Source organism: Purpureocillium takamizusanense, chromosome 6 (assembly GCF_022605165.1).
Source record: "Purpureocillium takamizusanense chromosome 6, complete sequence".
Taxonomy (NCBI): Eukaryota; Fungi; Ascomycota; class Sordariomycetes; order Hypocreales; family Ophiocordycipitaceae; genus Purpureocillium; species Purpureocillium takamizusanense.
This window is the reverse complement of record NC_063073.1, coordinates 2,197,283-2,219,797: the sequence shown is the minus strand read 5'-3', so window position 1 is coordinate 2,219,797 and position 22,515 is coordinate 2,197,283. Positions and strand designations below refer to the sequence as shown.

Below are 22,515 nucleotides of genomic sequence, written 5' to 3'. Positions count from 1 at the left end.
TGCGACGACTAGGTAGTTATGCATCATCATGGATGGATGCGAGACGGGCATTGGCCAGCCATCAAGAGTCGCGACCGCCGACGGCAAGTACGAGACCGCGATAGTGACACCACGCTCAATGCAATGGGTTGGGCAGACGCGGCATCGTGCGACGAGCTCGTTGTCGTCGGTCTGACCTTCAACCCACAGCCAGCTGGCTAGCGTAAAGGGGGAATGCGGCAATTGGCGGTGGTGGTGGTGGATTGCCGTCTGCCGCGGTGATGGATCATGACGCCAGGGCCCAAAATGCGGGGGAGGGGACGACGAGGCGACGATATCTGGGTCTTATATCAATAATCGCGTCTTTCTGTCCCTCAAGTCAACACCCCCTTCTTCAGTCTGTTTCAAAACCGAGGTCATTCATTCTCCTCATAGGTCGTCGTCGTCCCTCTCAGCACACAACTAGTCACCCGGCGAGAAGAGGAAGCATGGCTGGCAGCGACGACTATAGCGTCGACGAGGCGCGGGCCCAGTTCCCGGCCCTACAGCAGCAGCAAGTCTTCTTCGACAACGCCGGCGGCAGTCAAGTGCTCGGAAGCGTCGTCGACTCCATCCGCGACTACTTCACGACGGCCAACGTCCAGCTCGGCGCGTCGTACGCCGTCGGGCAGAGGGCGACGGCACGCTACGACGCCGCCCACGACGCCGGCGCGCGCTTCGTCAACGCCCGCTCGGACGAGGTCGTCTTCGGCCCTTCCACCACGCAGCTGCTGCGCAACCTCTCCCTCGCCCTCGGCGGCCCCGGCTCCCGCCTGCGCCCCGGCGACGACATCGTCGTCTCCGCCATCGACCACGAAGCCAACGTGGCTCCCTGGGTCGACCTCGCCGACCGCCACGATCTCGTCCTCAAGTGGTGGCGCCCAGCTGCTGCTGCTGCTGCCCACGATACCAACCCCAAGCTGCTCCCCGAAGACCTCGCCCGGCTCGTCGGCCCCCGCACGCGCCTCGTGACCTTCACCCACGCCAGCAACATCCTCGGCACCATCACCGACGTCCGCGCCGTCGCCGACGTCGCCCATGCCGTCGGCGCCCTCGTCTGCGTCGACGGCGTCGCCTACGCCCCGCACCGCCCCATCGACGTCGCCGCCCTCGGCGTCGACTTCTACTGCTTCTCCTGGTACAAGACGTACGGCCCGCACGTCGCCATGCTGTACGCCGGCTGGGCCGCCCAGACGCACCTGCGCTCCCTGGGCCACTTCTTCAACCCCTCGGCGACGCTCGCCGACAAGCTCGGTCTCGCCGGCGGCAGCTACGAGCTGTGCCAGGCCGTCACTCACGTCGTCGACTACCTCGGCCCTGGCACCGGCTCCGAGAAGTGGCGCGCCATCGAGGCCCACGAGCACCAGCTGCAGGCCGTGCTGCTCGACTTCCTCACGGCTCGCCCGGACGTCACCATCTTCGGCGTTGCCAAGCCCGACTCTCACCTCCGCGTCTCCACGGTCAGCTTCGCCGTCGACGGCTGGGACCCCAAGGCCCTGGTCGAGGCTGTGGAAAAGGACACGCGCTTTGCCTTTCGCTGGGGCGCCTTTTACTCGAACCGCCTCGTCCGCGACACGTTGCGCCTGGGGCCCAATGGCGTCGTCAGGGTCAGCATGGTTCACTACAACACGCGTAAGTCGTCTCCTTCCCCTCTTCCTGTCGTTGTGGTTTCATTGCACGCAATCTCCGAGACGCTGACGATACGACACCCCGTCGTCTAGTCGATGAAGTCAAGGGGCTCATCAAGGCGTTGGAAAAAGTGATTGACGGAAAGGAGTAAACGACGTAGAAAAGACATATTGTAGCATGCACGTCTTTTACAATGAATCTATTACGTAGCTCATAGGTAACGTATAGCCACAAATGCGTGGACAACCAAGACACCGATAGATATATACCGCCCGCCTCCCGCACTTGCCCTCCGCTCTATCTATGCTCATGACCGCCCAACCTTTTCACCGGCGCAGCTCGCGCGCTCGCCCCGCCCCGCCCCAAAACGATTCTTACACTTAGAGCCTACCGTTGCGCTTGTCCACCGCCTGGCGCAGCGTGGCGATGACGTCGGCCGGGTCCTTGGCGGCGAAGACGGCGCTGCCGGCGACGATGACGTTGGCGCCCGCGTCGGCCGCCTGGCCGATGGTGGCGGGGCCGAGGCCGCCGTCGACCTCGATGTTGAGCTCGGGGTATCTCTGCCGGAGGGCCTGGACCTTGGGCAGCTCCGAGGCCATGAACTTTTGGCCGCCGAAGCCCGGCATGACGGTCATGATGAGCACCATCTGCAGAAGCAAGCGAGCGAGCGTCAGCCAAAAACACGCACACGCACGCACACACACACACGCACACAACTTTCGCAGAAAATAAAGTCATGTGTCAGGCGGGTTCCTTCGCCCTCACCTCTCCTCCCCTCCCCTCCCCGCCTCCGCGGCGAAACAGAGATCGAATCCGTTTCGCAGCGGCAGGGGGCCGGCAGAAGAACGAGGCAGGAGGTAAGAAGTAGGAAGAGTGGGAAGCATGGTGACCAAAGGGAAATGAAGACAGCAAAGTGCGGGGGGTGACAACAAACGTACATCAGGCTTGTCCCTCGGGTCCTCGGCGCCGACAATGTCCCACAGCACGTCGACCGACGTGTCCGGGCGGATGGCGATGCCCGCCTGCAGGCCCTGGTCGTGGATGTAGCGGATCAGCTCGCGCGGGCTCGTCCTGGCGTCGGTGGCGGCGTCCTCGGGGCTCTCGGACGCCGACGAAAAGGCCGCCTCGTAGTGGAAGCAGTACATGTCGGCGCCGGCCTTTTTGAACTCTTTTACCCACTTCTTGGGCTGCGTTTTGTTTTTTGATCAGTCCATTGGTTCTCTTTTGGTGGTTGGTCTTTCTTTTTGGGGAGGGAGGAGGGGTCTCTCTCTTCAAGTGTGGTCAGGCTGGCCCCGCGCAAAAGCCTCGACACCTTGGATTCAAAGAGAATCATAAAAGGTAGGGAGAGTTTCGTATGCAGGCGTGTAGTCGGGACGGGAAAGGTTGGGGGTGGGGGTATCGCTCGCGGGCAACCAATTCACCTCTGCAATCATCATGTGGCAGTCAAACGTGCCCCGGCCGTGCGCCTCGGTCGGCCGGTCGACGTGCCCGCGAATCTTGGCCACGACGGGCGCGCCGAAGGTGATGTTGGGAACAAAGTGACCGTCCCTGTACGTGCGCGCGCGCGATACGCGTCAGCCGAGTCGGTTCTCCAATGCCATTCGCAGCCTTACGTCTTTCCCTCTCTCTCGCCCTCTTTCTCCCTCTTTCTACCATCTCTCTCCCCTCTATCCCAAACTCACACACCCCCTCTCTCTCTCCGTGTCTTTCTTCCCCGCGCCGCCTCAACGATAAAGGTATGGATGGAATGGATGGGGGTATTGGTGTTTGATTGAGGTTTGTTGGGGAGGGAGGGGAGGGGGAGGTTTTCGGTGTTCCGGCAACGAACGCGGGCCCCTTACATGATGTCGACGTGCAGCCAGTCCGCGCCCTGCTCCATCGTGCGCGCGCAGTCGTGCCCGAGCTGCGCAAAGTCGGCCGACAGGATCGACGGGACGATGATGGTCTTGGGCGCCATGATGGCGTGTGACTGGCGTGTGTGTGTGCGTGTATGTAGATGGATGCGTGCCGCACACTCAATTTGCGTTTCTCTTCTTTCTTTCTTCACCCTCCTTCTCGCGACGGTAGGCGGGGAGGAAGGCGGGGGAGTTTCGGAATCGACGCAGGCTGGTTTTCGGAAAACTCGAGGTTGCGAATCGTCCGGAGGAATTTTCAAGACTGGAAAATTGAAGAGTCACAAAGGACAGTAGTCGCCACGCCCGGGTTTAGAGAGAGAGAGAGGAAGAGGAAAATCGGCGCATGAGCAAGAAGAGCGCGCGTCGTTGCGGGGAGGGGGGGGCAACGACGTCCGGCCCTGCCATGAGGAGGGGCAGGACCGCCGGAGCGGTGATGTCAGTCAGCAGTTCGGACTGCTGGCCTCCGCGTCCCACCCGCCGCCATCATTTTGCTTGCGGGCGGACCGGCGAGCGGGAATGCGGGAACGCGGGAATGCCAGCTGGCGAAGGAGGGGGACCCAAAAGCGGGCGGTCGGCTGGTGCGGGTGCGGGGCTCTGATGCTCATCAAGGGGAGACCTCTTTCCATTTCCCGAAGGTACTAACGTGGGTGGTGGTGGTAGACTGTAGTGTCCGCCCACCATCTGCCCATCATCGTCATCGTGTCACACCACTACCACTACCACTACCACTACCATCACCACCACCACGCGTCGGCCACGATCCATTACGAGGGTAAAAATAAGTACTGTGAGGTCTTCTGCTGCTGCTGCTGCTTGTGCTACCACGGCTGCTTCTGCTGCTGGGTGCTTGCAGATTGTTTAACCGCCGACCCATCATTCATGGTAGCCGCTGGGCTCTGCCGTGGCTTAGTAGGTGCCAGCATTCATTCATACGCACCTCGAGGCAAAGGCGCGGCCGCCTTGTTGGCAATCGATCGAGGCCACCCCACGACGCAATCAGGCAACATAACTGCGTTTTTTTTTGTCAGGGTTGGCGCAAGGTTGCACATACGGGCTACTACAACCACCAACACCTCGATTGAGCCATGGGCGCATGCCAAATAGGGCCGTGTAGGAAAGCGTAGAGAGAGGCTATTACGGCAGCCCGCAGGGGAAAGGAAAGCGGCCAACCGAATCCGCGTCGTATTTACACTTCCCTGAGGGAAGAAGGCACTGTAGTATGCCATACACCCGCTGCCCTCGCAGTGTCCACGTTCAGCAGCCGCAGCTCGAGCGCACGCACACATACAGTATACATGAGTGTTCCAGCAGCGTCATCGCCATGGCTGGCTCGTCACCTGCCGCGAGCTCTGTCCGTCCATCGCCAGCCAAGTCGAACGAGCCCCCCCTCCCCTCCCGAGCCCCCAAACAGTGTATATTCGTTCCTCTCCGCCTTACATGGCGGCCAGCACGGCCAGCACAGCACCCGCGAGCCCGCCCACGCTGCCACCGCCAATCGCAGCAGCGGCAGCCGTCGACGACGACGACGCGGCCTTGGTCGTACCCGACGCGGCCCCCGCCGTGCCCGTGGTGGTAGCCGAGGCGCCGCCGCCCGAGGCCGTCGACGCGGCAGTGCTGCTGCTGCCGCCCGTCGCGGAGCCCGAGGCGCTGCTGCTGCTGCTGCACTTGGGCACGGTGTCGGGCAGCTGGACGTTGGAGGTGCTGCACAGCTTCCTGGCGAACGAGAGCGTCTTCTCGAGCTCGTCTTGGGTGCAGGACTTGGCCTGGTCGATGCAGCAGACAATGTTGTTGATGAAGTCCTTGTTCCGGCAGAAGCACCCAATGTCCGTCGTCTCGCAGTCGCCAACCTTTTTCTCGAGCAGCCCGGTGGCGCACTTTTTCTGTACACAGCAGCCAAGGGGTCTCCCGGTCAGCGACTGCTGAGACAATGCGCGCCGCGCGTGTGCGCCCGTCGAACCACATCATCGGCGGCGGCGGCGGCGGCGCGGCGACGTTTGTGATCGAACAACGTCACACGAAGCCCGGGGGGGAGAGTGGAGAGCTTACCGCGCATTCGGGGATGTCACCGACGCTCTGGGCCGCGGCCAGGCCGGCAGCCAGGGAGACAAAAAGGGCGACGGCCTTCATGTTGTAAATGCGGCGCGAGGTAGAATATTTAGGGTTGTCGTGGGATATGATCTCTGGGGATGTCGCACTTTGTAGGGCTGCCGGAGGGACTTGCAGAGGCAAAAAGAAGGGATGGAGACTTTTAAGTAGTTACGCGGGCGGAAAGCTGCGCGCGCGACGAGGGAGCACCGGGAATAGCGAGTCCGAGGTCACGGGGGGAGCGCAACGGGGAGATTGGGTGGCGGGAGGGCGATCTCATAGGGGAGTTGGAGGCGGAGGGATGGGGAAGGGGGGGGGGGCAGCTCAAAGCCCGTCAACCCGACCTCATTTCATCATGGTGGCCTCTGGGAAGCTTGCCCCATGCGCAAGCTGCTCATAACAACTCCAAGGTAAGGCGCCTACCGAGCTGAGGTGCTGTACCTTAGTAGGGAACCGATTGGCCACCTACCAACTGCGCAGTACCACCCAAAACACCTAGTCCCACGCAAATGGCAATTCGTCCCCAGGTTGAGAGAGCTCGAGCATCTGACCTTCCTAGGTGCCTATTAGCTACTGTTGCTGTGCCTCATGATTAAAGGTGCCTCCTGTCCTGCTACGTGTGTACATGCAGTAGCTACTAAGGCAGCACCTGCAGCACGCGCGATGGCTCAGGCTAACGTACCTCACTAGTGCAGGGACAAAAGCCCGCGAGCAAGTGCCCCAGAGCGGTCGAAGCACCCCCGAAGGGCCCGCGCTAAGTCCGCTTGGCCGCTTCAGTTCAGGGGGGGCGGGAACAAGGCCGGTGGCTGGCCCGAGTGCTGATGACGGCGTCAACGTCATCTGCGTGGAGGAACTTAGCTAGTAGGTGGGTGTCGCTCGCCTCCATTCCACTGGGCTCAGCAGCGACTCAGGACTCAGCAGCGCCTTGCAGTCCCCTCGATGCATCCATGATGCAACCTTGCCTGCTAATAAGGTCAATGCTTGGCGGGCCATTGGGTGCCATGCTGAGCGGGGTGCATGCTCTTGAGTCTTGGCCAGGCAAGCCAGACTTCCCGATGGCAAGATTCAGTCAGATCCATGGATCCCTCCCGTCATAAAATGACGAATCGACGTGTCTATCCGGCTCGTCGGCTCTCCATCCCATCTCCCACTTGCTTAATCCCCGAGCCCCAAACCCAAGGTTCCCTGGCGTCGAGTGGCGCTCCAGCTGCGGCTGTCGCGTAAAACGGGCGCGCCGCGGTTGAGGCGGGAGCCATGGCCACCTTGGCCTAGAAGCTTGCCAAGGTTTGTGCCACGGTGCGGCCGTCGCCTCCTCCTTCACGGCGGGCAGGATTCTCCGGCGAGGCGGCCGATGGCGGCATGGCGGCATGGCAAGCTTCCTAGTATCAACCGCCCCCCTACCCCAAAGTTCAAACATTTGCCCCCAAGACGGCGCATCTGAGCTCGAGTAGGTACTGTATGTAGCCAGCACTACTAACTGTACCGGCGCACATCAGCCACCAGCAGGCAGGCCTGAGACGTCCGAGACGTTGCTGCGCTGCAGCCACCTGCGCGTGTCCCCGTTCGTTCATCGTCCTTGGCCGATACCACAACCACCAATCGTGTCTTGTCCAACAAGTGCCGACCATCGCAATCACGGCGATACCAGTGCCGGATCCCCGGTCTAAGTGGCGGGCCGCGCCCCTCCTGGGGTCCAGAGGCTGCTTCGCTGCAACCCGGCAACGGATCCTTCCGTTCCAAGTTGGGAGCAAACTCGGGGTCGCCAACAACATAACATGGCCAAGGTTGTGCTCGACTCGGCGCAACTCGACAAGGATCAACTGCGACCGCTGTTAGCACATTAATGCTCGTCTGCCTGTCGAGCTCCCAAAGGTAGTATGGGGTCAAGTACTTGAGGTATGGGTGTAGCACTGTGTGTCGAGTAATACCTGCATCGAGACGGTGCGTCGTCGTCTGCTTGTTGAGGCACCTTGTCCGTGGACTTCGTGCCACCGCTTCTTCACCGAATTCTCACTCTCACCTCACCTCGCTTCACCGCACCCCAGACCGCCACGCCTCACCTCGTTCGCCACGAGGCCCGTCGCAGCCATCCCACCAACTACACCCACCCCTGCACCCATCCACCGTGAGTACTCACTCTCCTTGATACGTAATACGGACCTTCCCCCTCGACCGAGACATGGCCAAGGTTTGCTACCAATGGACCGCCAGACGACTTTAGGCTGCGTCGTCGGCCTGCACGTTCGCATGCGCTCTCCAACGTGCCCAGCTCGCACCTGGGGCAGCTCGAGACAGCTACGAGGCGCGTTTGGCATTTCCTACCATGCATGCCCTCGAACCCTTGATGAGTCGTGACAGGCGGGTATGGCGGGGTGGCGCAAGCCCAATGCGTGTTTCAGATCGTACCGCAAAGGTCCGACCTCTTTGCACGCAAGACTGCTTGCTTGGTTGAAACAAGCAAAAACATTGTGGTGTGCCCATTCATAGCACCTCAGTCTTCTTTCTCTGTGTCGGTACTTCCCAACGTCTCGAGGCTGGCTGACCTGCTTCAGAGCACGCTGCCCGCCGTGCCAGGTTTATGCAAAAGGTTGCGGTGTGCCAGCGCACGCCGGGTATGCGCGCCACGCAACAAAAGAAAGCAATCAACCATGTCAGGGGTTCCCGTTTCGAGCGCCCTGCGGTAGTCTACGCGTGTGTGCCTGCGTGTGCGCGTCTGCGATTTGTGTGTTTGTACATCTATACCTTCTTGCCTTGCTTGAGCAGATCCGACACCTTAGGTGGCAACACCAGCGCGCTCCTATCGTTTCTCCTGTAGAAGTCGACCAAGGACACGGCCGTCTGCTCCGGGATGTCCTCGTGGATGAAGTGCCCTGCCTCTGGAAACACCTGTAGAGCGTATTTGCCTGCGGCGCCCCGTTTGTCAGTAGGAATCCTGGTACGTGGCTCTCGCGCCTCACCACCCAGGGTCTAGCATGTCTTGATCCCATACCTTGCATCTGCCCAATTGTAAGTTCCGTGTCAAGGCGGTCTGTGCCGGCCAGCAGCAGCAGCTTCCCGCCCTTGGCTCCCAGGAACTTCTTGCTCAGCCCTACAAACCACCCTTCCCAAAACGGCTGCGTCGCCGCCAGATTGGTGCGCCATCGCCAGGGCCGGGATTGGTCCTCGGCCTCGTCCAACCTCAGCAGTGCGGGCACCGAGGCCCGCGCCGAGATGGAGCTACGGATCGTCCGCGACCGAATGTGCCAGTCGATGCCAGCCTGCACAGAGGCGAACCCGCCAGGCCGCGTCGATAAATACGTCTGCATGCTCTGCAGCGCATCCATGGCGGAGCCTTCTACCACGTCCAACACCGCGTATCCGAGAAGATCGCTCCCCAGCTTCCCCGTCATGGCCAAGTCCGTCACCACTGCGCCTCCGAGGGAGTGACCGACCAGCACCACATTGGGGAGCCGTCCCCAGGCCATCTTCGTCTTGGTCGATTGGATGACAAAGTTCAGGTCGCTCGACAAGGTCTGCAGTCTCAGGTCCAAAGCCGCACCTTCGGGCGAAACAGTGCTGCCGTGCCCGCGGCAATCCACGGCAAGGATGCCTGCCAAAGGGAGGCGTTTCCGGATCTCGGCGCTGACCACGGCAAAGCTCAAACCCGATGATCCGGCTCCGTGATGCATGACAAGCAATGGCCCCTTGTCTACCGGCGAGGTGAGGTACGCGTGGAATGTCACACCGGGCTCGTCCTCAGCCTCAATGTACAGCTCTCGTTCAAAGTAAGTTGTCCAGGGTGTCGGCTCCAGGCTCCTGCCGCGTGGAACACTAAATGAAAAACAATTAGCCCGTACCGTGCCGGAAAGTAGCCTTGAATTTACCCCTCTGGACGCGCGAAAAGCTTCTGACTCGGCGTGGGGATGATGGTGCCGGTGGAGGAGACTGACGATGCTGAGGACGAGTCGTCGTCCGCGTGCTCCGGCAGCTCGGGCACTTGGTCCGCCTCTGCCTCCTCCTCTTCTGCCAATCCACCAAACGGCTCATGTGCCAGTCCGAGCTTGTTTCTCGCCCATGCCCTCTGTAAGTCGCTCATAGCGGATACGTCGCCCCGTGGGCAAACTGTGTCGTTGTGGCTGCCAATGCGGCCGAGCTCACCATCCGTGGCGGTTTGGGCCGAAGAGGGGTGCCGGAGCGCCGTTCAGGTCGGACAAGAAGACCGCCAGTCGTTTCGCAGCTGGATCTGGCCGCTATTCCTTCCGTGGCCTGGGTGCTTTCGTCTCAACTTTTGTGTTATGTGGTGTTGTGTTCGCGGTACTATGTTGTCGGGCAAGGACCACACAGTGAGAGCGAGAATGCGGGGCAGCCCATTACTGTGTGGGCCCCCACGGGCCCGGAGGTTGTACGGTGTGTTCATGAAGCATTTGCACTGTATTCGCTTTGGTGATAGCATCGCCTGGGCCATGCGAAGTGGCAGGAACGCGGTGACCGGTGCGATGGCGTGCTCTCTTTTTCGTAGTCCATCACTGGGTAGTCCTGGTCGTAATCGATAGCAAGAAGAGGGTCTTAGGTACCATCATCGCAGCACTCGCTGCCCCAGAGAGACAGACAGATCGCACCCTTGTTACCCGCGCTCCTGGTCTACGATTAGTGCAGTTGCTAGACCTGGCAGCGAGTCTGGGGGCGATTGATTATCACAACTCTATATCCTTCTAACAGCGGTTCAAACTGGGCACTCAACAGGGAGCATATACCCCGATATGAAGATTCACGGATGCTGTCGGCATCCATGTCTCGCCAAGAGCACTCGCTTCCCCAATGCTGGAGACTACCCTAGAGGTGAGGTGAATATTTGACGCGACGGGGATGCTTTGAGCAACGCCGTCTGCAGCCTACAGACGATACCAAGTTGGGCAAGGCCATGAGGTGAATCTCGATGCTTTTCGTAACCCACCACTGCTACTGCTGCGGGCCGTAGCCGACGTTGGAACGCGCTCTAATACCTTGTTGCCCTGGCGATTTCCCCGTGACTGCGAGAAGAGGCTGGCCGCGGACGCAGTCAAGGATTGCACACATGCTTTTGTTTTCCATGATAGTGGCGTGTTCAGAGTCCGAGAACTCGGGTCCGCCGGATCCCATTGCTTCTTGCACATCACTTGACGGGACGGGGCCGCCCGAGCCCCCACCGCGCGGACATATCAACCCCTTTTCTTCCGGAGCAGGAATCGCCACCATATCACACTACCAAAGGAAGCATGACCCCACATACCAAACTCGCTTACATGCGGCTTCGGTCCTCGTTTCTGGCGTTTCGATACTTCTGTCGAAACAAAGAATCAATCATACAAGGTAGGGACTCTACTGTTCAGCGTCGATAAAAAATTGTGAGCCAAGGGTTTGAACCGGAAGAGGGGCATGGTTGACAATTATCGTCATGTCACGGAAGCATAGGGAATAGCTTCTTTACTTGACGAAACATGTCTCGGAGTACCGTGATTGTGGCTAGCTGTGCTCACACAAGCAGCACTCGCAGCAGCGCTTCGGGGATAGGGGGGGTACTTTAATGGAGGAGTTTGCGTAGCTACGCATCTTCTGTACTTCGTACCTGCCTGCTGCGATGGACAATCAATGCCGCTTAACTTGAAGAGTATCATGGGAACCACATAATTCGGGGGTGCGAGAGCCCCATGCCCCTCCCCTCCCCCCTGGATTGACGGTCCGTTCCTGCTAATATGATCCGCTTATATCTGCCGTGCTGGGAGAAGCGGGGGAGGGAAGAGACGAGGCGACTCCAATCGATTTAATCTCTCGGGGTCCTAGGAGCGCGCCGAGCCGAAGCGGCTATGCAGATACTTTTGACTGCCCACCAGCAATAGGAGAGAGTGGAAATGCCGGATCTCGCAGGCGTCCCAGGCAAGTTCATGCAGAAACTCGGGGGGAGCTTCGCCTCCCGCCCACCGACTACGCTAGCAACAATTTGCAACTACCCTTGTCGACTGGGTAAGCCATTATTAGTATTGCTTATTTTCTCATCGAATGGGGCCCGCACGGGATGGCTGAGACCTCCCGACACGCCAACAAGAAGCAGCGCTCGATGGCCGCCCACTGGTGTCAGGACGTGAGTGGCGGCCAGTCAGCCTTTCTCTGAGCGAGTCAGCAGGATGGCAAGCTATTTGTCCTACCAAAGTGGTGCTTATCTTGACTTCTTTGAGGCCCCCGATGCGCTCCTCCCTTCTCGGATGAATCAAAGAACAGCCTGTCAGTGCATTAGCGAACTCTTGACTCAAACAACCGTGTTGATTTAGGCTTCAGGCAGGGCGTTGGCTTGATCGCAGTCGGCCCCAGCATGAATCCACGCAGCTCAAGCAGGAGGGACCGCCTGACTGCTCGGAGCGCGGCGAGGCATGACAGAGTGAAGTCTGCACGGGATGCTGAGCTGTGGTCTGACAAGATGCGTCTTGGGCGGGAGGACGACCGTGGCGGATCATTCTGCATAAAAACATTTCACGTCGTCGGTTGGTCCGTCCCTGCGCTGGTGTGATCTGCGCGAATCCAATCGGCCGACCTCTGCTGAGGCCGACGGGGATAGCACGCATCTGCCGCCATAGGAGGCCAAAGTCTGGTTAGAGGTAGATGCCTGCTCCTACCTTGCCCCTGGCCTCATCCCTCGACTGCGCCGGAAACTGGCGGCGGGTGGCACATCACCAACTGCACGACCAGAAGACACCTGGCCATCTATGTTGCAGACTGCATGGTGATGGGGCCGCCGAGCCAGAGTGGATGCCCGACGGTGGAGGAAGTACCTGTGGATGTACGTAGTAGCGGGGTGCAAGAGCACTTGATGGACGAATACATAGTCATCGTACATTGTACAGCAGGGACGGAGACTGGGAGCCAGCACATCTCAGGATGCGGAGCGGAGACTCGACATGGGTCCGTCCTCCAACTGGCACCAAAGATACCCTCTAGCTCATGGAGGGCATCAGAACCACAGCCCACCGCAATAGTAGTAGAGTTGCACAAACCATTATCACATCGTTGGAGTGGTACGAAGGTGCGGGTGCCATCTTGGTCAGAGACGGGCGGGTCAGCGTCTGCGCCAGTCGTCAGGAGCAGACGAAGCCATCGTCGCTGCAGGAGGGGCCTGACTGGAGAAGGCATGCTGCTGCGCCATCCGCCGCGTTCCGTACCTAATCTCCCTACGGCCCCCAAGGATGGACGGCGTGGACTCTGTCGGACCTTTGCTCCATTCGAACTCGTTTTCGGGCCAGTCCGTCCGTCCTAGCACGGCTAGCGAGGAGCGAGCGCCTTTACAAAGCCTGGCGGTGGTGCGTGCTCGCACCAAGGTCGTTTGCCACTCGTCCATGAGGTGCTTCGCTCCCTCAAGTACGTTTGCGGCGAGACGTTGCAGCGCAGTCCAGATCCTCGATGGACGAGGCTAGGGCCGAAAGGAGACTGAGCCAACGCCTGGTCTTTGTCAATAAGACGTTGAAGTGTTGGGCAAGCCCAGCATCACGACAAGCCTATCAGACTGGCCGGGCGGGCACCATCTTTCTTGAGTCTGGCCAGCGATGCCGCAACCTCGAGAGAGTCGGGCAGCATGGACCGCCTTGTGCCGCTCAGATGCAGCGCCGTGGCAGACGAATCAGCACCTGGCTCTCCGCAACCAAAAGGAAAAAAAAAGTCGTACCAGCTGATGACTACTACATACAACAAGCCTGCCATTTGTGGGTGGGGATGGTACGACTTGAAAGATGCTTGATCGCTGTCAAAAGGCCAAACGATAGCGTGCTGGGGTATCAGGTCCACGGTTCGGAGAATAAGTGTTTGATGGGCGCAACGGGGCGCAGCGCTAGAGCGGTTGATGGACGGAGCTAACAACCATGGTGGCAGTCGGCCGGCCACAAGCGAGCCGCCAAATGGGCTTTGGCGTCGAGCCTGGCCTCACTGAGACGTGCATTTTTTTTGTTCTTCCTTCCTTTGACGTGGGCGTACGAGGGAGGGAGGTCTGGACGCGTGCAAGACGGAGCTCACTCTCCTGCAGGTGAGTGAGCTGACCTGATGAACAGGCTAGTAGGTGAGGCCTCTCCTCTGATAGTTCAAGGCGCGTCGCTGACAGACTTGCTTGTTCGCTTGTGCATCGAGTATGTCAGTAATTCGTAGCTCGGTACGCACACATGGACGAGGTGGCTGGGCCCCCTGTTCTTCGTCCACATCGGCTCCGTAGGTACCGCACCCGGTACCCAGATATGTAAGGTAAGGTAGTTAGTTGTATGTGCGTACTCGGCGAGCACCCGTGGACCTGTCAAAGCATCGTCAGTGGGACGCCGTCCTACTCCTCAGCCATGCGGTTAGGGGGCAAAGGCGCTGGGTGGCTGGAGGCCTTGGTTGGACCCAGACCGGTGTGGGATATTGTGCATTCTGCAGACGCGTGCGCCTCTAACTACATGACGGTGCCTTGCCTGAGTGTGCCTGCAACCCCAGCAGCGATGGCAACGGCAACAGTAACGGCAGCGGCAGCGGCAGCGGCAGCGGCAGGAGGAGGAGGAGGAGGAGGAGCAGCAGCAGCAGCAGCAGCAGCAGCAGCAACAGTGCATGAGTAGGTAGGTGCGATTGCTGCTGCGGGTGAGGTAAGGCAAGACGCACCTCCATTATTCGTCGCATCGAAGCTCTCTCTCGGGGCCTCAGCCGCCAACCGGGGGGGTGTCCATGCCCTCCATCTCATGGATGCTGCTGCAAGGTGGAGGGGGTGGCATGCGCATGGCGGCGAGACATCCAGGCCAGGCGCTGGCGCAGACGCAGCAGGCGCAGGCGCAGGCACGGACACAGCAAAGAATGCGGCATGGGAGGCGCGGATGATGATACGTCGAGGTAATGTCATGATGGATGGGCATGACGACGAGATGACCATCCACATGGACCGACGACGTGCTGGCTGCGTTGTACAACATCGGCTAGCAGCTCGATGCGTGATGACAGAATCAATGTGCAAAGGGCGTCCTGCCCACTGGCGAGGCTCCTACCGATCTGCTGGACGTGCGCCCCGGCTTCACCATCGCTCACATGTAAGAGGCGTCGTGGTGCTCGAGCGGAGGGGAGGCATTGAACACGAAAATATGAGTCGCTAGTGCTGGCGAGGTACCAGGAGGTGAGGTTTTCGTGCCAGCATACTGTAGGCAGGTACCTTAGTACCTAGGTAGTATTCTCTTGCCGCTAGGGTCTGCCGGATAGTTAATCCAGTACTATTTTGGAGCTTAAGTTATCAGTCTACCTTAAGTACTAGGTAGTAGTTGGTAAGCACCGAGGTAACTTCCACTCGTGAAGGAAGGAGAGGTTCCAAGTGTAGACTACGGGCTAGGTAGGTATGCCTGGCAGGCCCTCTCTCTTCATGGCCGCTTCCATCTCGTGCTCCATTCCAGCCTCGAGACTGATGGGGGCAGCAGCATAATGGGACTCGCGCTGTACCCAAGTACCACCTACCAGGTGCCTACCTAGGTAGGTATGTACCCGGTGCTGTGCATCGCTGTCCCAGGATCGTGCAGCCAAGAAAGATGGAGTTGGTGTGGAGGTGACGACTTGGAATATTCCTGAGTCAACTTGCCTCTCCAGTACCTGGGCATCGGTAATTGCCTTTGGTAGGTTAATTGCCCTAGGTACTTGATAGTGCTTAAATACCAACTCTACCTTAGCCTCAGGTACCTATTCATAGAGGTACCTAGCTACGGCAGCATTTGAGGTACGAGGTTAGTAGTGCGTACACTTGAGGTGTGTGCCATACCTTAGGTCAGGTAAGTACCAAGGTGCTACGAGGTAGGAACTTCGTATCCGACATGTGGTGAAGGACTCGGAGGTATAGTTACGAGTCCTGTACTTGCTAGGTGGTTCGTAGGTAGGTAGGTACCTTACGAGCGCAAAGCACTGCAGGCAACAGGTGGCCTTCCCTACCTACCTGGTACCTGGTAGGCACCTCTTGCTCCGAGGGTGGTTCGCACGGATTGTACCTTCCGGCCGATGCCAACTGGCAACTGCCCAGGCAAGCGCTTGCTCTGGAAAACGAAACTGTCTGACAGCCTGGCCAGCTCCTTGCCATTGGTCGGGCGCGGGCGTGCAGACAGACAGACGAAATGACCTCTGTAACACTCCGATCGGCCGACGACGACGACGACGACGAACCACCATGGGTAGCCAACACCTCCGATAACGTCGTTCATGCCACAATGGCTGGCGTGCTTGGAAAGACCCAACCGAGTGCACGACCAAGGATCAGGGCCAGGACCAGGCGATCGCCGCCACAGTCCGAGTGCGCCCTCGCCGCCCGGCCAAGGCCCGGGGCGTAGCATTGGCCGCCGCCCTGGCCGGGTCCTTCGCATCCAATGGACATTCGGCCATACCTTTTAGCAGCCAGCTGCCCCTTCTCTTATAGCCCTCCGCGTCGAATATGGGTGGGTTGAGCCCCTGGAGAAGCTGCGGGAGCGGGGCCGACGAGCATGTGGACGGTGGTCTGACACAGGCTAGGTCCCCGACCTAGACGGACAAGCAAAGCAAAGCAAGCAGGCAAGCGAGCGATGATCATGGCAAGCAAGCAAGCACACGCAAGCACACAAGCACACAAGCAAACAAAAGAGCAAGCAAGCAAGCAAGCATCGTGGCATCCGGAAGCCAAGGTACGCAAGCAACATCAGCCACAGGAGCAGGCATTGGGACACCACCACGGTCCGGTCCCCACGAGGGGGGAGCCCTGCTGGAGGAACCACACTCGCAAGATGCACCTCGACAACATTAGCGTTGCGGCGGATGGCTTCCCCGGTCTGCCCAGGGCCAGCGTGTGGAGGCCGACCTCAGTGACAGTGGCCCTCGGGGAGGGGCAAACGAGCAAAAAGCAACCGGTGCTTGGAATGACTCGATAATTTGGGCATCTCTCTCGGCCGAGGAGCCCACTGTCGTTCCAAGCACAGACGCCGGAGTCCCATCACTCTCTGCTGATCGTCTTATCGAATCGAACGGGGTCCGGGGTCGGCCCGTCAGACGCCTCGCCAGGAAGCATTGAGCCTCATGCATCATGATACACAGAGCAACCACTCAGATATACGAAGCACATACGTACCCCGTACAGTCCGGATTGGCGCCCTCGCCACACGGAGCATGCGGGCCAGTGGCAAACCGACCCAATGAGCTGCCTCATAACGAGGAGAGGTCGTCGGACGCTGTCGCTCTCGTTATGGCTGCTGCTGTGTTGCCGCTCGCCGTTGATACAGAAAGACCTCGCGGGTCTGGCCCAGCCCAGACTGGCCAGAGTAGATCCTGCGTCTCACCCGTCCAGCCAACCATGTGAGGGTCCGAATGGTGTGCGGACGAGACCTGTGGCCCACGACCATGACCTGCCGGCAAGTAACAATGACCTGCCCGCTGGCTACTCGAGTCAACTGACTTGGGAGCTCGGCCCGGGAGCACTCTTCTGTCGCCGCCATCACAAGCAAGCAGGCAGGACAGGCAGGCAGCTGGCCCCCAGAGGTAATATCGCTGTCGGGCCCAGAGCGGGTCTCCAATCTGTCAAACGCCCCCCTTGCTCCCCAATCACGCCCCAACCTTCGCCATGCAGTCAAGCTCTGTTGCATCGGGTGGGGAGCCAGATCCTGCTGACGGGGGCGCGCGATTCTTCAGGTAACACGCAAGTACACATGGACTTGGTACAGCATCGGGCTTTTGGATCTCTCTCGGACAGGAGGCCAACGCCGCCGTGACAGCCTCGACGCTTCTGTTGCCACTACCGCTGTCGATCAACTGGCTTAGGCAGCTCCAAGGCATGGGGCCTGACAAACTGGATCCCTTCGGACGGTACCTTTCGCGACTGGTCGCGACAGCCAGCGAACCTCTGCAGTTACCTGCCACTACGGGCAGTCGCTGAGCGGCGAGCCTATGCCACTTACATCAACGGTGCGGCGATGCGCCTTGCCTACAGGCTTACGGCCGCCCCCCAATGTACTCACTAACATTTTGCTCTGTCCGCAAGGCACGGGACACGAGCGAGGCTGGACAGCACAGTGCAGTGACTTGGTTCAACCGGGTCCCAAGCCGGTCGATGTTACCGCGCGTGTGTGCCAGGCGCCAAGGCCCGTCAGATTCCTGGGCTGAGCGAGAGGGGATCCATGCGAGGTGCGCTAACGAGCGACCACCTGCATACAGATGCACTTCCCGCAGCAGGTTGACAAGGAGAAAAGGAGTCGCCGCGATGCTAGCCCAAAAACCGCGTAGCTGGGATGCAGTTGGCTGCGGATGCATGCCCGGTCCAGTCCTGCCTCGAGCCATGCATCATCGCCGCCGGTGACATGCCTCGTCAGATACCGGACATTCTTCAGCAGGAGCGGACCAGCCATGACGGGGGTGTGTGCGCCGACGAGTAGCCATTCGTGCCCTCGCGCCTAACCAACGTCGAGATTGAATACTACTAAGAATAAGAAGATGGCACTAAAATGGCCGTCAAACCAAGGCGCATTCGAGGCGCCACGCTTGAGTTCCCGCCGGAGGATCCACAAGACTACGGCTAGGTTGCCTGCTGGCGCGATCCGCGAACCCACAACGACGACTTCGATCCAAACCAGGGCTCCATTCTGGAACAAGGTGTTTGTCAAGTGTACGAGCGTTCACGCGTACAGAAGAACAGACGGACAGCCAGAGAGACAGAAACAGACAGATACACGTCGTCGGTCACCAGCCTCCCCCAAACACAAAATACCTGCATGTGTGAGTACCTACCTACCTCCCTACCGGACACACGACCATACGGCGTGCCAAGTACCACGTACGTACGTACGTACCAACGCATGCAGGATACTTACCTACCTGCCTGCACCGACGCGCATATATAGAGCTGCATATCTTTTACTTGCCGGGACTACACACACGCACTCTGTGGAGAAGTGGACGAGGCAGAAAGAATGGTTCGTTTGTGCACAACCTGCACTACCTACCCTCGGCGGCGCGCGCGCTGCGCGACACCCTGTCTTGTCGGCTGTCCGGGGACACCACTGGCTTGGCCCGCGACCCAGAGAGCTGCAGATCCGCACTTCCAGGGGCGTCTAGGAAAGCAGCAGGAGAGCCGGCTCTTGACCGGATACCCAGACGGCGCCCCCCGACCGCCTCCACACGCTGTACTGGTGCCATGATGGGGGTGAAGCACACATATGGTCGGCCCTTTGACAGCTGGGAAGTAGAGCCGCCAACGGCATGAGCGTTGAGCCCCAAGCGTGTCAAACGGCTTTGTCCCCGGAACAGCCAAGTCCCACGTAGGTACTCGTACTGGGCAGGTTACGCAGCCGAACGCCATCCTGTCTTGGTTCGCATGCAGCCGGCATGCACACATCACTGACAAAGTGTCACGAACTACGCTCGTTACGGGCAGGATGAATTGCGTCGAGCATGGGTCCACCAAGGCTGCTGCTGATCGGAAGTCCCTCAACCGTCGTCGCTACGTATCCCACTCATACCCCGAGTGGAGACGCGATATATCGGGGGTGTCTAACGCTCCCGGATGGACTGGTGGCCGTTGCGGAAAGGGCTTGCAGACCAGATGGAGCTTGTTTGGGCTACCGAGCACATCACGCAGGTGAAGCCCCCCGACGTTGGCGCAACTGCGCTGGCTTTCCGATTGCACCCCATGCTCCGCGCGCGCTTGTTCAAGGTTGCTCTCGTCGTCGGCCACCTGGGCTACTGCTCAGTCAGTCAGACCAGAGTCTCTCTCTTCCTCTATCTGTCTGACGCACTCGCTCGAGGCAAATTTGCCCATCCCCTTATATAAAAATATCCCTCGTACACACCCCCCTTCCCCCCGCCGGCACGGCTGTCCCGTCATATATATCTGCTTCCCGCACCCTGTCAAGCTGGAATGGTCACGAGCTGAAGACGACCGGCAAGTGTTCGTCCAGTCTCGGGGCAACCCTTTCTCGCCGTATTGCACACATCCGACCTGCCTCCCGGCACCAGGACCTTCCGTCCTCCTCTCCTGCTGATCCTCCCGCGTCACCCCAAACCACTTGGAAGACGTTGCTTTTCTCATGGTTGGCTGGACAGGGTTCTGCTCCCCAATACCGACGCAGACACACGCTGTGAGCACATAGCTTCCTGTTGTGCCGCTTGGGCACCGTCTGCGTGGCCGTCGACCCTTGTCGCCCCGTCCAGACCAGGAGGCGCGAGAGGAAAAGGAAGAAGCCGTGCCCAATGGGAGGCGTGCAGGCTTGCCGTTGTTCGACCTGACTTGGCCCTCAATCGTTCGCTAGGGACTGACGAGATACTTTGGGCGAATTGCCACCTCTCGACGCCGCTCATTCCCATCGGCCGTCAGGCTCTTGCCACCGCGCTGCTCTCTACCCGCGCTGAGAGCCTTCTCAGCAAGTGCGGGACGAAGGCATCACATCCTCGCTCGTTCCCAGCCTCTCGCTCACTGCGTTTCCCTTTGCCAGGTTGCACGAGACATAGCTCGGGGTAAACAGGGGGCCTACGCCTGCCGCCACCAAGCAAACGATCCTCCAGAGCTGAGGCCAGCCTGGGCTCAATCTGCGAGCCCTCGCTCGTCGCGCGCCGGCTTCGGCAGGAGGTCGTCATCACAATCCGAGCCTGACGCTCATAAAGACCACGCCCCATCGCAGCTGCCATCAGCTGCATCGCCTCAACCGTAGGGACGCGCGGCGGGACTCGACCAGAACCTTGACTTTGGGTTCTCGAAGGCGCGAACAAGTGCCTAACCCCCCCCTCCCCTCCTCCTCCACGCGAGGCGCACAAAGTCGGCAAGCAGGCCCTTCGACTTATTCGGAAGCCGACCCGAGAAACTGCATCACTCCGCGCTGTGTCTTTGGCAGGTCCGGCGGGTGACCGAGAGTCCGGTTTAGCTGCCCTCAAGCTTGGCCGGCCACGTTTCTCGCTGAAACATCGAAAGGGAAGGCCAGGCTAAGAATGGTCTAGGTGGCCTGCGTTGAGGGCTCCGATATACTGGCGCGACACCGCTCCAGACATCGCCGGCACCTCGCTGATCTAATTGCACGCCCGTAAAATCGGGCTGGTCGCCTTGCCTGCCTGCGGCCCCGTCGTCAGCCTACAGCACTTCCCGTGGCACGCACCATTTACATGGCCGTGGTCCGAGCACGCGATATCCACGCGAAACAGGACATCTGGGAGTACGGGTGCAACAGCGCGCCCATCCTGAGGTTAGCATCGGTCTCAACGCTTAACATGTCGTATCAGTACATCGTACCTCCTGCTCACGACCCGGCAATGGAGTACAATACAGCATTTGGGATCATGCCACAGGATTCATCAGCGCCAGAAGGCGACGGTCGAGACTCAGAGGGATCTTACGACGAAACTCCGGGCTCGGCGCTGCGGCGATCGTTCAGCACACCGAACACAACGCAAATGCAACAACAAGGGGCATCTGGCGCGCAAATGTCAGCTGGCGGAACTGGGGAGAAGAAGAGAAACAAGCTCGGGTATCACAGGACCTCGATCGCCTGCAGTAAGTCTTGATCGCTGCTCGAGAAGCACTGCCGTGGGTGTGATAACTTACAAGCCTGTGGATAGGTCACTGTCGTCGCCGAAAAATTCGATGTATCACCTCTCCGGAGGTCCAGAACCGCTGCGTTAACTGCATTCGCTTGAAAAAAGAATGCAGTTTCTATCCGGTTGACCAGCAGCCAGGAGGGGAGAGTCGTTCAAGAGGAGCTGTGCGTCAAACCGCTGGGTCCAGTGTGGCCTCGTCGACCTCGTCACCTGCAGTCGCGGGAGGAAGCCCCGGGGAGATGGTTGGGATGGTACAAGGCAACAAGGCACAGACAACCACAGACGACTACTTACCGCCGGATGTTAAAGGTGAGACCTATCGCGTAGCGAGACGAAGCATGGTGGTCACGCTGACCATGACGTGAAAAGTACCGTCGAATGGGCTGCCCCACGATGGCCATTACGGCTTCGGCGGCCAGCCGCCGGGGACATGGGTGTCGCCAGACTCGAATGGAGCTCCGATGGTCAAGGCCGAGGGGCTTAACATGGCCTGGGCCCCGTATCCGGCAGAATCCCCGTTGAGTGCGCAGTTCTCGCCATTCGCGCAGTCATCAGCTGCGCCCGGACCTTGGGCGCCGGGAACCTCTGAGGCAGGGTCACACGACGACATGGCATGGTCCGAATTCTCACAACCGACTCGATCCATGTCGTATAGCGGGGAGAGCACTGCAGGCCAGCAGCAGCCCCAGTATCTGACCATAGGCGACGGACAGCACTTCGAACGTCGTGCATCTAACCTCACGGGCATATACGGACAGCCCTTCGGCCTACCCGCAGCGAACATGGCCTCTGGCGGAATTACAGGACTTGGTGACCATGGAACAGTGTTAGCGGGCGCAGTTCCATCGGATGCGGATTCGTGGCACCAGCAGAACGTCCTTGCCCAGGACCCATCCCAGTTTCGGGGCTGGCAGTATGGGAAAGACACGGGAAATCAACAAGTGTGGCTGGACGAGCAGCGACAGCAAACGGCTGTCACCCAGGCGCCGACGGATTCTTACTACTCCGCTTGAGTAGTCTCGTCGACGGATCGCTTGTAGGAGGCGAAACTGGCGCGCCAAGTCGGGGGCAGGAGACAAGTACGATGCGTCCTATATGTCGGCTCCGCACTATCAGAGACGGCAACGGATGCAGAAATCAAGAGATGATTAGGGCAATCTTTGTAACATGCGTTGGTTGCACTTCCTGTCAGCTCTACGGCGAAAACAGCATAACGCTAGTGTCACGGTGCGGTCCAACCGATCTTTTGAATTATCTGGCCGCGGTCGGCATCAGCGTACTTGGGGACACTGCTGTCTTCGACCGCAAGATTTGTGAGCTTTAGTAGCTTAGCACTTGAGACCACTTTGAGAGTATCCAT

The 22,515-nt window shown here is 59.6% G+C and overlaps 5 protein-coding genes across 5 annotated transcripts; 2 read left to right on the top strand and 3 right to left on the bottom strand.

Annotated features, from left to right (window-relative positions):
• The first annotated feature begins 228 nt into the window (after positions 1–228).
• Positions 229–1,913, top strand: JDV02_007160 (uncharacterized protein). Its single transcript, XM_047988627.1, has 2 exons — positions 229–1,650; positions 1,740–1,913. Exons 1-2 carry the CDS (start codon positions 261–263, stop codon positions 1,796–1,798), a joined length of 1,449 nt encoding a protein of 482 aa, XP_047844625.1. The 5' UTR covers positions 229–260; the 3' UTR covers positions 1,799–1,913.
• Positions 1,838–3,925, bottom strand: RPE1 (Ribulose-phosphate 3-epimerase). Its single transcript, XM_047988626.1, has 3 exons — positions 3,489–3,925; positions 3,069–3,195; positions 1,838–2,834 (listed from the first exon to the last, which is right to left on the bottom strand). Exons 1-3 carry the CDS (start codon positions 3,602–3,604, stop codon positions 2,409–2,411), a joined length of 669 nt encoding a protein of 222 aa, XP_047844624.1. The 5' UTR covers positions 3,605–3,925; the 3' UTR covers positions 1,838–2,408.
• Positions 3,926–4,975: 1,050 nt separating this feature from the next.
• JDV02_007158 (uncharacterized protein) lies at positions 4,976–5,669 on the bottom strand (the record flags this gene model as incomplete). The annotated part of the gene is made up of 2 exons (XM_047988625.1): positions 4,976–5,422; positions 5,589–5,669. The coding sequence occupies 2 exons, from the start codon at positions 5,667–5,669 to the stop codon at positions 4,976–4,978; spliced, it is 528 nt and encodes a 175-aa protein (XP_047844623.1).
• Positions 5,670–8,363: 2,694 nt separating this feature from the next.
• PPE1 (Protein phosphatase methylesterase-1) lies at positions 8,364–9,702 on the bottom strand (the record flags this gene model as incomplete). Its single annotated transcript, XM_047988624.1, has 3 exons — positions 8,364–8,530; positions 8,617–9,437; positions 9,491–9,702. 3 exons carry the CDS (start codon positions 9,700–9,702, stop codon positions 8,364–8,366), a joined length of 1,200 nt encoding a protein of 399 aa, XP_047844622.1.
• Positions 9,703–20,723: 11,021 nt separating this feature from the next.
• Positions 20,724–22,168, top strand: JDV02_007156 (uncharacterized protein; the record flags this gene model as incomplete). The annotated part of the gene is made up of 3 exons (XM_047988623.1): positions 20,724–21,111; positions 21,177–21,464; positions 21,525–22,168. The coding sequence occupies 3 exons, from the start codon at positions 20,724–20,726 to the stop codon at positions 22,166–22,168; spliced, it is 1,320 nt and encodes a 439-aa protein (XP_047844621.1).
• Positions 22,169–22,515: the final 347 nt, after the last annotated feature.

Bases quoted from the DNA above. Each gene is read 5' to 3' on its own strand.
- JDV02_007160 (XM_047988627.1), top strand. From the start codon at position 261: ATGGATCATGACGCCAGGGCCCAAAATGCGGGGGAGGGGACGACGAGG. The intron at 1,651-1,739 runs GTAAGTCGTCTC...CCCGTCGTCTAG, and splicing joins CATGGTTCACTACAACACGC to TCGATGAAGTCAAGGGGCTC.
- RPE1 (XM_047988626.1), bottom strand. From the start codon at position 3,604: ATGGCGCCCAAGACCATCATCGTCCCGTCGATCCTGTCGGCCGACTTT. The intron at 3,196-3,488 runs GTAAGGGGCCCG...GCGCACGTACAG, and splicing joins TGGCTGCACGTCGACATCAT to GGACGGTCACTTTGTTCCCA. The intron at 2,835-3,068 runs GTGAATTGGTTG...AACAAAACGCAG, and splicing joins GCCACATGATGATTGCAGAG to CCCAAGAAGTGGGTAAAAGA.